The sequence below is a fragment of the Capricornis sumatraensis genome, chromosome 1, assembly GCF_032405125.1.
Source record: "Capricornis sumatraensis isolate serow.1 chromosome 1, serow.2, whole genome shotgun sequence".
Taxonomy (NCBI): domain Eukaryota; kingdom Metazoa; phylum Chordata; class Mammalia; order Artiodactyla; family Bovidae; genus Capricornis; species Capricornis sumatraensis.
The window spans coordinates 156,749,450-156,765,101 of NC_091069.1; the positions used below are offsets into that span (position 1 = coordinate 156,749,450).

The 15,652-nt window shown below is 35.0% G+C and overlaps 1 protein-coding gene across 1 annotated transcript in view; it reads left to right on the plus strand.

The window, feature by feature from the left end:
* The window catches only part of LOC138090614 (CD166 antigen-like), a 163,219-nt gene extending 147,567 nt beyond the window's left edge, over nucleotides 1-15,652 (plus strand). Inside the window, exons 2-3 of the mRNA XM_068986336.1 lie at nucleotides 11,243-11,343; nucleotides 15,425-15,652. Coding sequence (XP_068842437.1) covers nucleotides 11,243-11,343; nucleotides 15,425-15,652 — 329 coding nt within the window. The remainder of the gene's footprint in view (nucleotides 1-11,242; nucleotides 11,344-15,424) is intronic.

Consider the following 15,652-nt stretch of genomic DNA (forward strand, 5'->3'; position numbering starts at 1 on the left):
TTGTCCATGGTGGTTAGTCTTCCAGAAACTCTGCGGATCATTAAACCTTTTCCTAAATCACAGTATAAATATGACATATTTTAAAGTTACAATGAGCCTCTGGGATTACAAAGTGTTCAGCAAGTTAAAAATCTTTGAGAGTAAGGGAGAGTTTCAAAGCTTAGCCAAATTAAGGTCCAGATTTTACAAGGTCTTTAAAAGCATTTCCCCATTCTGATATCCTTAGAAAAGATTAAAACTACCTTTCTCATTTCTACTCATTGCCTTCCTAAATTATCTTGTTCTCTTTCCCACTTTTTCTCCCACTCATCAATTAAGAGTAATGACTGTCAGGGAAAGTGGAATATATCAAAGTTATTGTTAATATTGTCTAAGTTCATGCATTTCAGAGCAATACCACTGAGCTTGTGCTGTAGACAAGCTACAGCGGGTACCATTCTCTATACTTAACTGTCCTTGAAGCAACACCAAACCTCTTAAGACTGGAGGATGATTTCATTTTTATGTAGTAGATTATGTTGATTTCCTATTATGCAACCATTTGTTTTACTTTTAAATTTTTTAAAGAAAATTTTATTTTTCCTTTGGTCTTAATTGCTTTCAAAAAATATATTGGACAAATGTTTCTATTTCCTCTTCCTCATCAGAACTAGAAAACTAGATTTCATAGTAAGCTGAGTTTAGTTCTTAAAAAAGGGCAAATGCCATACAAAGCCATCATTTTCTTCCTATGACCTTAACTTATATTACAACCCCTGTGGGAAGTTGCCAATTTAAAAGCATGGAATTTACACGAATCTAAGTCCTGGAAATCAGCCAGCAATCTTCACGAAATATGTGGGGAAATCTATTAAATAGCTTTTTAACCTTTATTACTTACCATGTTTGATTGTACAAATCTATATCCTCAGGAGACATAGGCAGTGCTAATTGGGATTCATGTGAAGAAAAGAGCAAAAAGCTATTTCAACCCATGTAAACATTTTTCAGAGCCTAGTTAAATACTTAACCAGGAATATTCCAGAAGCAGGCATCCTGGACAAGATCACTCAGCCAATTAGGAAGCAAAAGTTTACTACTCTGCTTGTTCAGGAGCCCTGACAATTTATTTGCTATCCTCCCTGTAATTCATTACCTCAATTATTGGGTAAAATTCTCTAATGCTATTGAATATTACTTTAAATGCTAAACCAATAAAATTAGCACAAGCTATTATTAACAGAAGCTCTCTGAAACAATGATGATCTTATTGGCTAAAAATATTTATGATATGTTTTTTCTGAGACTTTTGAGAAATGTAAAAGCTATTAGGTGTTTGTTGTTTGGGAGTTGGAGAGTGTTATCAAGGACAGCTTTGATTATCTCAAATCAAGAGGTCTTTTTGTTGTCAGGGCATTAAATTATTTGCAGACAACAAATTTAATAATGTCACAATAACTATGAACTCTTTCTGGAGACAGACTCTACACTAAATTCCAAAAGTTTCCATTACTTCAGATGATGCACTTAAGGTCTTTTGTGAAGCGTTGTGCCTGCTTTCCTGTTGATAGTGTTTTCGTGAATACAGTACAGTTATTGTCTTTGCTAAAACAATTAAGCCATATTCACAATTTCAATACAGCTTACATGGGAAAATGCACAGGAAAATGTAACTTTTCAGTATTCAAATAGAACTGATACACTTAGTTAAACTTGGAGCACAAATGTTTTCATCTTTTCTTTGCATCTAATATGGGGCAGTATTCAAATAGGGGTTTCTTCTACCTACCTCTTTAGTTAAGCTAGTTCCCAAATGAAGTCCTCAGGATCTGAATAGAGACAATGCAAGAATTAATGCAGGAAGTTGAATTTGGGGAGAGAAACAAAAGGAAAATAATATTTTACTGATTCTTTTCATTGTATTGATTAATTAATTCCTTAATGACGTAGCATCAAGTCCTAGATAATTAAGACAGAAGCATGATAGTAGAAAATAGTCAACTTTATGAATTTCAACTTACATAAATTATTAGTTACATAAATATTTGTAATTATTATAATGTGTGAACTGTAGAATATAAAGGGAAACATGATTAAACATTCTTTTCTTTAGTCTCCTTTACTATGAAAATCCATTTTAAAATAAAATATAGAAGATTGTTATTTTCATATACAAATTTTAAATTTCTGGTTCAGTGTAGTCTTCTTGCCTTCCCCCTGCCTCGCCATAGAGCATGAACTGTTTTTTAAGTATTTTTATTTGAGTTTGTCCCCACAAAGGGACCAGTGTTTACAGAGACTGTATAGTCCAGTCAAAAACTCATCACTGTGGAATGAGGACTTGGTGACACACAGCTCCCCTGTGAAACAAATTTTTGGAAACCCTAGTCTCATCTTCAGAACAAAGAATATGAAGAGAACTGTTAAAGAAACCCTAAATCCTGATGCTCTTGGTGACATTTCAAATGTAAATCTAGGTTGGTGCACTGTTTTGAGTGTATGTTTTATTCCATTAAAAATATTTTTAAAACAGAGTAGCTTTTTAGTGGGGGACAATGCTAAGATACTGAATTCTAATTACTTCAGTATCTGCTTTATCTCCACCTTCCTGGATTCCCTAGAATCCCAAAGAATAGTATATGGTTTTCTGAACTGTTAAATGAAGACTAAAAATTAAGGGCTGTAAGAATATGATCTGATAGAGTTCCTTTCAGTGCACTGCAATGGGGCTTTATTTTACCCATTATTGTTGAGCAGCTGCAACCGTCACAGTGCTGTGATGAATTTCACAGTGAGGGCAATGTAGGTTTTTCCTTCAAATAGGTTGCAGCATAGTGAATAAATTAAACTGATAATTTCTCCCTCTTTTGAAAAGAAATTAAACTTCATATTTATATTATATATATATACATATATAGAGAGAGAGAATTTAAATTCTGAGCACAGGGTGTTTTCCTTTTGTCAATGTGAATTCCCTACCCTAGACAGCCCTTGGCACAAAATGAGCACTCAATAGCCAATAAATGAATGATAAAGAATAAATACTGAAAAATATACAGTCAAAAAGGAAAACAGTGTATTTGCCTATTTGTTTCAGTGGGCTCATGGAGAGCATTGTGTAGATACACCCTCTAGCTTATATTTCTGTTTTAATGGACATTAGTTTCCTCAGTTGTTTAGTACTCAAAATAATTCTATGTTATCTTTATATACAATCATGCACTTGTGCAAAAACTTTTTGTAGGCTAGATCCTCAATAGCATAATTACTGGATCAAAGGGTATTTGCATTTTAAAATTTGATAGATACCATCAAATTATGCTTCCATAAGTTCTATTCAATTTAGAATGAACCTTTTAAATATTTTATTTTTTAATTCAAGGTAATCTTTGACAATCTAATAAAAGTTCTGAATTCTCTTTCTTTAAAAAGAGATGCTTCAGTATACTACAATTTGGGTTTTTTAAAAAATAACTTTAGAGGATTCATAGATACCATAAAGTCCATTTATGGATCCCAAGTTAAGAAATTCTAACAAGTACAGTAGAGTTTGTGTTTTGCTGGTTTAAAATTCCTGAGGCATTTCACAAAAAGTAAGAAAAAAGTCTATAAATTAAATCATTTCTGTTGCTTTTAAATAATTTCTAAGTAAAATTTTTGCTTTATAATTGAAAAGTGACCCCAAATGGAATCCAAATGCTGGTGTTGATGGTGAAAGGAAAGAAAAAGTTAAAAAAAATTAACAGTTTATTGCACTTTATTAAGAAAATTTTATGTGCATTTATGAATTTGAGTAAACTGCCACTTTTAGGACATGTTCCTTATGAGGATCAAAGATATAATTTGTCAAAATTACTATAATAAAAAATGGGGATCTTCCCAAACCAGGGATTGAACCCCAGTCTCCTACATTGCAAGCAGATTCTTTACCAACTGAGCCACAAGGGAAGCCCAAGAATACTGGAGTGGGTAGCCTATCCCTTCTCCAGGGGATCTTCCCAATCTAGGAACTGAACCAGGGTCTCCTGCATCGCAGGCAAATTCTTTACTAACTGAGCTATCAGGGAAGCCCTGTTAGTAGTAGTAGGTGTTGACTGTAGTAGGTGTTCATTAAATGCTTGTAGTAGTAGTAGGTGTTGATTGTAGTAGGTGTTCAGTAAACACTTGATGCTTGTTTAATGTATAAATAGGTGATTTTTTGAGATGGGCCTTGAAGAATATGTAGGAATTCAGTCAAAGCAGATGGTCCCAAGGAGCAATGATAAAAAATGAAGCAGAGATGAAGTAAAACCTAAACTAAGTGGAAATAAGTGTGACTCATCAAGCTTATAGATCATTATATGCTTAGGATATTTATATAATGAGGCATGGTATAGGCTACCCACTCCAATATTCTTGGGCTTCCCTTGCAGCTCAGCAGGTAAAGAATCCGCCTGCAATGTGGGAGACCAGGGTTCGATCTGTGGGTTGGGAAGATCCCCTGAAGAAGGGAAAGGCTAACCACTCCAGTATTCTAGCCTTGAGAATTCCATGGACTGTACAGTCCAAGGGATCACAAAGAGTCAGACACAACTGAGTAACTTTCACTTTTATTTTCACATGGTAAATTGAGAAGGTAATTTTCAGCATAGTAATGCAAACTGGTTACTATATTTTTTAAATTGTATTGTTTTTCTAGATGTCCCTTCTGTGATATAATATGGATTATTAAATTGACCTATATTCCACTAAAAAGATAAATATTTTGAGCATTATAACATGCCAAACTTGGAAGTAATGTTAAAAACACATATATTATAGTGTATTCCTGAATACTAGCAGTATTTTGTAATTTAGTAAAAAGATTTTTTTCATCTGAATGTGATTCCACAGTGGCCTAACCAATTATCTAAAAGACATAATATAATGCATTATGGGGCTTCCTCAATGGCTCAATGGTAAAGAATCCATCTGCAATGGCAGAGATGCAAGATATGCGAGTTCACTCCCTGCGTTGGAAAGATCCCCTGGTTACCCACCCCAGTATTATTGCCTGGAAAATTCCATGGACAAAGGAGCTGACAGGCTACAGTATAAAGGGTCGCAAGGAGTCAGACGTGACTGAAGCCCGTATGCACACAATGCATATCTAAAACTGTAGCAACGGGTGAGAGAAAAAGAAAGGAAAAATTACTATTTTTCTGATATGTAGGCATTGCACAACTATACCTACATTATGATACATAATACTTATAAAAGGCAATGTAGAAAGTAAACTTTGGAAAACTGTATTCCTAATTCTGATTCAGCGAAGACCCAACTTGATCCCCCATGTGGCCACATTTATGAAGGGAAATTGAACAAGAAAATGGGGGCTGCATAACTGTTTTCTCAGTTTCACAAAGTGACATTGGATTCCCTCAGATGTCTTCTCCCATCTGCCATGCAACCAAGTTATTTGGGAATTACAAGAACTCATATCACACATGCACATGCGTGCACACACACAGAAGTCTTGTTGTATATTACATGACCTTGGCAAAGATTTTAAACTCTTGTTTAATATAATAGTTTATGAGAGGAATTATGAGATATAATTATGTCATTGAATCATAAAATCAGGTTTGGAAGACTCTTTAAAGACATCAGCTTAATCTTCTGTTGCTAGAGCTATTATATTTTATCATATCAAATAAGATACATGTGATATTTACACTTTAGAAAGCATATATAATAGATACAATATGTGTTTCATTATAATGAATATATGAAGTAGATTTCTATGAAATAGATTTTTTGTAATTTTTTAGATTGGATTGGATCCCAATGTTTCAAAGTCAGAAATCAATCCTCCTATCATAGTTTAATATAATATGTTTCTGTGAAGAAAACCAATTTGATAGATGTTATGTGCAATTGCTTCCTCCATCCCTTCATTCACATTCAGTGATTATTTAGTCCTACACTAAGATTCTATTTTACAACAATGATCCCTTTATTGGAAACCACAGTTTTATTAAATGAATGAAGGTCTAAACCAGTAGTTCTTAACTAGTTGGGATTTCTGGGGGCAGTTTTGCCTCCCAGGGACATTTGCCATGATTGAAGATTTTCCTGTTGTCTTACTGAGAAGAAGATGCTATTGATATCTGAGGGACAGAGACAGGGGTGCTGCTAGAATTATGTAGGACAGCCCCCCACAGTAAAGATTTATTCAGCCCCAAATGTCAACAGTGATGAAATTAAGAAACACTACCTGTTTTAATTAGAGTTGTACATATCTTATTCGTTAATAAAGCAAATAGGGACACTGGCTTGTTTGTCAAAATCAAATACATATGAAAGTAATTTCTAAGGATAACTCTCATTTTTCCTACTTCCTCCCCCAACAGTTCATTTGCACAAATAAATTTCTCTAACATTTCTGTAGAACTGGAATTTAGTTTTTATGTCATAAGCTCTGAGCCAATTGTAAAATGATTTACCCTGCTATGGCACCGACCAGAGCTACAGAGCTAAAAAAAATGCTTTTAAGGATGATGATGCTTTCAAAGTATCAGTGCAATAAAAAATAATTAACCACACTAAATTACAGCATGTAAAACAGACTCTGATGAATTTTGATCTTATACTATTCTATATTATTTGCTGCACTTCTGCTTGAAATATGGTAGCAGATTCTGACTTTTAAGTGACCTCAATGCAGATGTCTGTTTGTCAACAATGCAAAGAGAATGATTACTCAGACGTTGACCATCCTTAAGAATTACTCTACACAGAAAAAGAAATTCTCCAATATGGCCCAAATTGTTACAGTGTTATTATTTTAATTAGAAATATAAAGCATTCACCTGACTTCAAAAGGTTGCCAGAGTCTGTTTTAGTGCCTCTTTAAATTATTAGCTGTATAAAATGCATAACTATAATTATCTTGTATTTTATGATCACTTGCCTGAGAATTCTATATGTGAAATTATTTGGTCAAGAGATTTTCCTTGGTCTGTGTTTGCCTTATTTTTTTCTCACTGAATTCTCCTATGTCACCTTTCTAGTTCTATAGTTCTTTATCTGTAGCTAATAACTCTTCATAAGAATGACTAAATAACTACATAATGCTATTCAAGCATAGCACATATTTATGTTTTATTCTATGTCATGACATTTTGATAGCAACAGTAATAATAATGAATAACATTACACTAAATTTTTAGAACACATTTAATACAGAAGGTGCTTTAGCCCAGTTTAAAGTATCTTCTGAAATGTACATATAGACATAACATATATAGAACAGACATGCAAACCCTTGTGCACACACACATTTCCTTCTATATTTTCTATTTAGTCTCTTTGAGAAAGGTTATCATAGGTATTCTATATTTGCAATAATATCCAATAATCTCTAGACTACGAAACCATGAATAATTTAACAAACTAATATTACAAGGAAGTAATTGCAGGGGGATTCTAGTAAGCTAAATTTAATTCAGACTTGGCAATTCAAAGATAAAATCTCTTGCTTCCATGAAAAGTATAAACAGAATTATTTGTGTTGACAGGTGCTTTGGGTCTACCTGGCACTTCATCTCAAAGACTGAGATGCCCTAGAGGTGTCAGGAAGCCAATGTATCATGAAATCATAGTAGTCTTTATAGCTACTTTATCCCTAGAGGGTTAGCAATATTAGCTCTCCCACATGTACAAGTCTTTCTTTCAGATGAACCTGGAAGCCATTATACTCCTACCTGAAGAGGAAAGTTGACGAATATGGCAAACTTGAAAATTATTTCTAAAATCATTGTGATTGTGGCTCCTAATGCCTTCCAAATGATTATCACTCATTCTGCCTTCAGTCTGTGGACCAGGGCTTTGCTGTCTTCTCTCTTGCTCTTTTACCTACTGTGCTCATTCTTGTCAAATGTCTTATTGCTCTATGTTTCTGGGAAGTCCTGTCATGGCTAATTTTGGATATCAAGCTGTCAGTAAAAGACCCAATCCATAACTTTGCAAATACTTTAAAAAACAACTCTGTTTTATGGTCATCACAGGTAAGGAAAAGGTATTTCTTAGGGACTTTTGCAAATCATGGAGTACAAACAGTCCATTTCTCTTGAAAGGGAAGGAAGAAATGTTCTCTCCTGTAGTTTCATCCATAAGCTCATAAAAACATCAAATTTGTGTTTGTTTCTCTTCAAGTAAGAGCATGCCATTCAAGCTCAAATCCATGTTCCCTAAACATTGGTGGCAGGACATGACAGCCTTTACAGTAGGTGACAGGAATAAGAATTTTGAAAGTTCCAGTGTTGTCAATGCCTCCCTGATTTTAAAGATGCTAATTTGATAACTAAGGTGGAAAGGACTCCACAAGATCAAATGAAAAATTATCTTATTAGATGCCCATTAAGTGCCAGAAATTATTCCTGCGATACTGTGGTTAAAAAAAATGTGTTCCCTTCCCTGCTGTAATTGTGCTTTCATCATGCTAATACATTATGTACTTGAAATCACATAGGTTTAATTTCAATTATAAAATTATAACATTTTAAAATTTCAAATCAATTATAAAATTATAAAGTTTGCTGTATATTGAAGCTTTATAGAGAAGAGGAAAGAAAAATGGTCTGTAAGATAGAGTAGAGCATTACATTTTTTGGAAAAGGCATTTTTTATTTCCCTTTGCCTAGTAAAGGATCACCTCATTGGTACCTAAGCCCTGTAATCTGTTTTCACTCCTGGACCAGCCATGGGAACTCCATTAGTTGTCATAAGAAGATGTTTTTATAATATAGAAAATAATTTGACATGCATGTCTTACCATAATTTAAGGAAGAGATTCACAACTTTCTAACTTTCTAGAGTCATTACATATTCAAGTGTCTTGCTATATACTCATGAAAAAAAAATACTAAATCACAAAATTATTTCCATGGCTTGGAAGACCCTGTGTACAGTCCTTTAACAGATCCTAAAATACATGATACAAGTTCCACATTTAGGAGCCAAAGTATTGTACAAAACCAAGTTCTACTTTGTGAAATAAAGCAGTTTCTTAACTGCCAGAAGTTTGCTTGTCTGCAACCACATGTCTAAATCCTTACAATTTTTATTTTAATAAAGCTGAAGAGACCATTCCTTCATTTACAGTCTTATGCCCTTCAATGATTTATTGTAAAAAGAAATTTAAATCACAATATGATTGATATTAAACAATTGAAAATTATTGGTGAAAACATTTAATTTTTCATTATAAAATAATATGTAATGAAAGTTTTAGTCAAATTTTGTCTCTAATAGCAAGTTAAAAACACATTCTGTGGCTTATACTATACTTTGTATTCTTCATTTTAACGATATTAAAAATCCTGAAAAGTAGTTGTGTGGTTTATTTTTGTGAAAATTTGTGTTCTCTGTAATGTTTTTGTTCACTGGAGCAAAATTGCTTTACAGGAAAGTACCTTTCTCAGTTAACAGAATTCCTTTTCTTTCTTTACTAAGGTTAATATGAAATTTTTGTACATGTTGTGACTGATGGGTAACAGTGAAAGATAGTATCCACCCTGTCTTGTTTGTTCAGAAAGTCATAAGATGGTCTTTTTTATGTATTGTACATTGCCTTAGCTTTGCACTTTAGCACCACCTGGTGGACAAAATATCGTTTGTTTTTCTCTTCAATTTAGTTAGCCCCTTCACACTCTGCATCCCATTATGAGGTTATCTTAAGTGAAGTCGCCCAGTCGCGTCCGACTCTTTGCGACCCCATGGACGGTAGCCTACCAGGCTCCGCGGTCCATGGGATTTTCCAGGCAAGAGTACTGGTGTGGGCTATTTCCTTCTTCAGGGGATCTTCCCAACCCAGAGATCGAACACAGGTCTCCTGCATTGCAGACAGACGCTTTACCATCTGAGCCACTAGGGAAGCCTAGTGAGGTATCTTAATAGATATTAAATCATTTAATACAATTAAACAATTGTAAATATATCTAATCTTAAAGACAGTTGTAAATAAAATAAGATTAAAAAAATCTGCTAGATTTCCTAAATACTATAGTATTGCCAAGTTAAATGCCTAAGTTTCTTTAAATGTCATAAATTTGAATAGTATGTTACACATCTATGAAAAATGTGGAAATTATTGATAATTAAATTAGTTATAATTTGCACTCTTTTCAATAAAATATTGAACAAGGAAGTTTTCTGTACTTTAGTAACAAGTTAGATTGTCTACCAAAAAAGCAGTGTAATCATTTCATGAAGGCATTTCATACTACAAATCTTTTCCTTTTTTGCCCTCTCCTTGCTTGCAGGATCTTGTCTCCCCTACCTGGGATTGAACCCTCACTCTAGTAGTGAAAGTGCAAAGTTCTAACCACTGGACCGCCAGGGAATTCCCTACAGATTCTTATCATGTTAATATTTTGAGTATAGTTAAAATGAAAACTAGTACTTTAACCATTACTACAGTAAAGCAGGACACTTTCATGCTCATTTTGTCACTTATAATTAAGATTCAGTTGTGGGCTTATTTGTACTTGTTCTTAGTTTTTGATAGCTTTTGCAATTTTCCAGAAGTTAAATTTAAGAGTATTTTCAAATAAAAAACACAAACATATTTGAACCCCATTTTGAAAAATTTAAGCATATTAATCTCTTTGTGTAGTCCTATGTTTCTATGAAATACAGTGAATTTTCTCCTTATATAATACAGTTGAAGATGAAAATAAATCCCAGATGCTATACGGTTCCTTTGGCATATACTACTTATTTATACAGAGCTTCACCAGTGTGTGAATACTACTTATTTATACGGGGCTCAGTGGTAAAGAATCTACCTACAATACAGGAGCCGCAGGAGATGCAGGCTCTATCCCTACGTCATGAAGATTCCCGGGAGGAGGGCGTGGCAACCCAATCCAGTATTCTTTCCTCGAGAATTCCATGGACAGAGAAGCCTGGCAGGCCACCTACCACAGGGCCGCAAAGAATCGGACACAACTGAAGTGACTTACCATGCACCCATGCACTTATCTATTCCCTGGTAAAATTGAGATTTATGGATTTGAATCATATGACATTCAAAGGCTTAGTAGCTAAATAAGAGCTGTTGATATTTAAATAGGAAATATGTTCTAACTGCATAATTTAATGAAATACAAATTTCATTTAGGATAAAATTATAATACAAAACCTTCACTAAGACTTGCATCTTGTACTGAAGTTATTTGCTTTGCTGCTTCAAGAAAATATTTGAACTCTTCTGTCTCTCTTTTGTTCCTTTCCTTTAAAGGTCTTGGATGGTATACTGTAAACTCAGCATATGGAGATACCATTATCATGCCTTGCCGAGTTGATGTACCTCAGAATCTCATGTTTGGCAAATGGAAATATGTAAGTGTGACCTATCTAGGACTTGGTTAGTTGCCTCTAGTCTTTTAAAGAAAATTCCTTCATGAGTAAATGTGAATTTCAAATAACATAATGGTAATATTCAACCGTGGGTATAGATGTAAGAAGATGAAATTAATGTGTTGAGTATATCAAAAGAATAATTCCTTACATAACAAATGTTATTTTAAAATAAAGCCAATAAACAGATCATTCTTAGCTCAAATTAGTCTGAAAGAGACACCCTGAAGTGTTCAAAGCAAAAGAAATGGCAGAATTCCAGAATAAACTCAGAGAGTATAGGACAAAGCTTAGAGGAAAATGGTTGCCATTCTCTATATACTCATGTTTTGTTTGGTGTGGTTACTTCTAAGGCAAGATGTACCAGGAACCAGAGCATTCAAATGTTCTCTGAAAACTAGTCATCAGTATTAGAAGCCTATTTCTGGTACTTGGTCTTACAACTCAGTTGATGTGGTAGCTTCTTTTAAAATTTAACATTGCTGATTTTATTCATTTTTTCAGTTCAGTCTAGTCATTCAGTCGTGTCTGACTCTTTGCGACCCCATGGACACCACATCAGGCTCCCCTGTCCATCACCAACTCCCAGAGCTTGCTCAAACTCATGTCCATTGAACTTATGATGCCATCCAACCATCTCATCCATTCATTTCTTACAGATAGCAAAATCATATTTTCTCAGGTATCAAGGTTGGAAATGCAGGATAGCTATCCTAGTAGGTGAAATGGAAAGGCTGGAAAACTTGGACCGATAAAATACCTCAATCTATTTACCAAAACCAACAAAAAGTGTCAGTGTGTCACCATTTCCCAGTGCTAGATCACATAAAACACAATAGTTTGCAAGTTTGAACATAGACATATGTTTCATTGAAAACAATTGGCAAATTTTCCCTAGGTCCTTGAAATGATAAAAGATATTTGAATAGGAAAAGGATTTGATAGTCTAATAATTTTTGAAAACTGTTTTATTACAATACTTCTCAGAGCCTTTCCTATATACGGCTATGTGATGAATTGTCTGAGTTCATTCATTTCTTAGGTTTATTGAACCACACAACTTTTGCTCTCAGATATCTGCAAGAACAAATGTTCCACAGAATAGAAATGTGCATAGTTGCATCCAAGGGGTAGTGAAACACAATCTCTTAAAGTACAGGTTCTGAAGTCAGACTGACATAATCTATCATGTACTGGCTATAGAATTCCGGATAAGTGAATTAATCCCCACTTTCTCATGGAAAAAAATGAGATGATAATGATAATCTTCCTTACACTGTTGTGAAGGTTACATGAAGTAATTCATATAAGAATACTTACCTAGTACTTGGCACATGGTAATTGCGTGAAAAGTGTAAACTGTTGTGAGTGTGGTACCACTGAGTTCTAAACACAGTCTGTGATGGGGCAGGTGAAGGCAGAAGGTAAGGCGGCATAGCACTTCCCTGTTCCCTCCTGCTAATATCCAGCTCACTCTGGGTAATTTTTAACTATTTCTGGTTCCGTATAAAAATAGAAATACAAAGTTAAGGCCTATAAGGACAAAGTCTATTCACAATCCTAAAATCCCAAGGGTCTGAGAGGCTACCACCTAGAGTCAATCTTAGAGCTACCATAAATGAAGTCCAGTGGTGAAAAACTTCTGTGATTATCGACATTTCTGATGCCCAGGGAATACCTTTCACCTAAACTGAACTGGCACAATAGCAGCGAAAACAAACAATAATGGCAGGTTTCAAACTGTTAATGAAATATAAAGCTTCAGCAATAAACTGATGAGCTATATTTGAAGTGCCATATGCTCTGAAAGCAGTCTTGATTCCCAGATGCAGTATACAACCTCTAATTTAATGTAACCTGAAAGACAAAGAGCAGATTTGGAAAGAGTGAAAAGGAGCAAACCCAGAGGAAAGATGGATTCATTTCTCTCTTGCTGCATGGTAATCTCCCTGTGAATGGAGATCATACCTCCCTGTGCACTCCATCCTACCCCACTCCCACTGCTTCTTCACCAGCATCCACTCTGTGCCTGGTACAGAAGAAGCATCTGAGGCTGTCAAGAGTGATATAATGTAGTCATCATGGAGCCAGGCTGTGAAGCTCCAGTCTTGGCCCTGCTGAGATACACTGGCTGGGGCCCTGGACCAGTTATTTAACCAACCTGTGTCTCCATTGTCTATAAATGAGGCCAGTATTATGTGTAATTTACAGGGTTGTTATGAGTATTAAATCCATAAATGCACGGGAAGCCCAAAGAAAGTACCCTGGCTTATAGTTAAGTGCTCAAAATGTAATAACTGTCATTTCTTGCATGAGTGAACAACTATAGAAATTTAAGATACTGGTATAACATATTTTTCTTAATGAAGGAATGATTTAGTACAAGGATTTGTGCTGTAAACCTGTAGCAATATTAAAAGATTTAAAGAGAATGTTACTGATATATTCAGATATTCAACCAACTGAACCTTTTGAACTCCAATTTTAGCTTAGTAATTGTCTTAGTCACTTTGGGCTGCAATAACAAACTACCACAGACTGGTAGTTTAAATAAACAGATGTTTATTTCTCAGAGTTCTGGAGGCTGAGCAGTCCAAAATCAAAGTGCCAGCCGATTCAGTTCTTGAACAGAGCCCTATTCCCAATTTGCCAACACCTGCCACTTGCTATGCGCTCACAGGACCTCTTCTTTGTGTTCTCATTGAGAGAGAGAGAACGCTTGTGCTTCTTCCTCTTCTTATAAGAGCACTAATTCCATCATGAGGGTACCATCCCCAAGACCTCATCTAAACCAAATCATCTCTTAAAGGCCCACACTGGGGGTTAGGGCTTAGACATACAACTTTGGGAGGGTCACAAGCATTGAGTTCATAACAGTAGTAAATAAAATAATTTTTAAAATGTTACTTCTCTTAAGACCTTGAGATTTGTCATATACTTTAAAATGTCTTATTTTATTTTATTTTCAAGACCTTGTGAGTTTAGTAGAAGAGAGTACACACATGTGTGCTCAATTGCTCATTCGTGTCCAATACTTGGCAACCCCATGGACTGTAGCCTCCCATACTCCTCTGTCCATGGGATTCTCCAGGCAAGAATACTGGAGTGGGTTGCCATGCCCTTCTCCAAGGGATATTCCCGACCCAGGGATCGAACCCACGTCTCCTGTGGCTCCTGCATTGCAGGCAGATTCTTTACCACTAGCACCACCTGGGAAGCCCCAAGTAGAAGAGAGATTGGCCCTTATTTTTGATTATTGTTATTAGGTAAAAGAATGTTTGTGAGAGCAAAGGAAGAAATGAATTATATGTCTCAGTGCTCTTGGCATAAGTCTCTATGCCAGATTATATTTTATTTTGATAAAAAGTTTTTATATGAAAGCCCTCTGAGCTAAGTTTTATGACTCAGATAGCAAAACCATGGGTTTCAGTGATTAATTGGATTCTATTGCTTTAATGGACATGATCCTTTTGCAAGGGCAAATATATTGTTCCTCCATGAAGATTCATTAAACTATGTTATGTGTAAAGGTCAGCTGTGTCAGTTCTGACTGAAACTGGAAAGTGTGGGCACATAAAGTATATGGATTAAAGTAATGAGCATGCTAAATATAATTGCCTAGGATTTCTAAATGACTGTTTGCAGCTCAAGTGTATGTTGCTGTGATAGTTAGCTGAAAATCCTTTTGTAGCATAACACAAAACACATTTGTTTTCACCTATTTTTCTTTTATATTAGACAAAAGGCCAACCCTTGTCAATTTCAAAACATACCAATTTCTGTCCTTCAGATGCAAGAAAAGCTAGGATCCCTTAAGCTCCATCCTTTCATGTTTGTATACTTACTGATACCTGTAAAAGAACTTAAAGCTTTTCCCTTATAAAGAGTGATCCTCTGTAACCAACCAAAGATTTATGTGAGGCTCATATCCAAAGTTATTCTTCTTGGACAGAACTACAAATTTTGATGAATAACATGACCAAGAAAATTTTGTTGCTCTGACTGTAATTCTGAAATGTCTAAATATGCCTGTTTTTTAATGTATTGTTACTTTAACTTTTAGGAAAAGCCCGATGGTTCCCCAGTATTTATTGCCTTCAGGTCCTCTACAAAGAAAAGTGTGCAATACGACGATGTACCAGAATACAAAGACAGATTGAACCTCTCAGAAAACTACACTCTCTCTATCAGTAATGCAAGGATCAGTGATGAAAAGAGATTTGTGTGCATGCTAGTAACTGAGGACAACGTGTTTGAGGCTCCTACAGTAGTCAAGGTGTTCAGTAAGTAG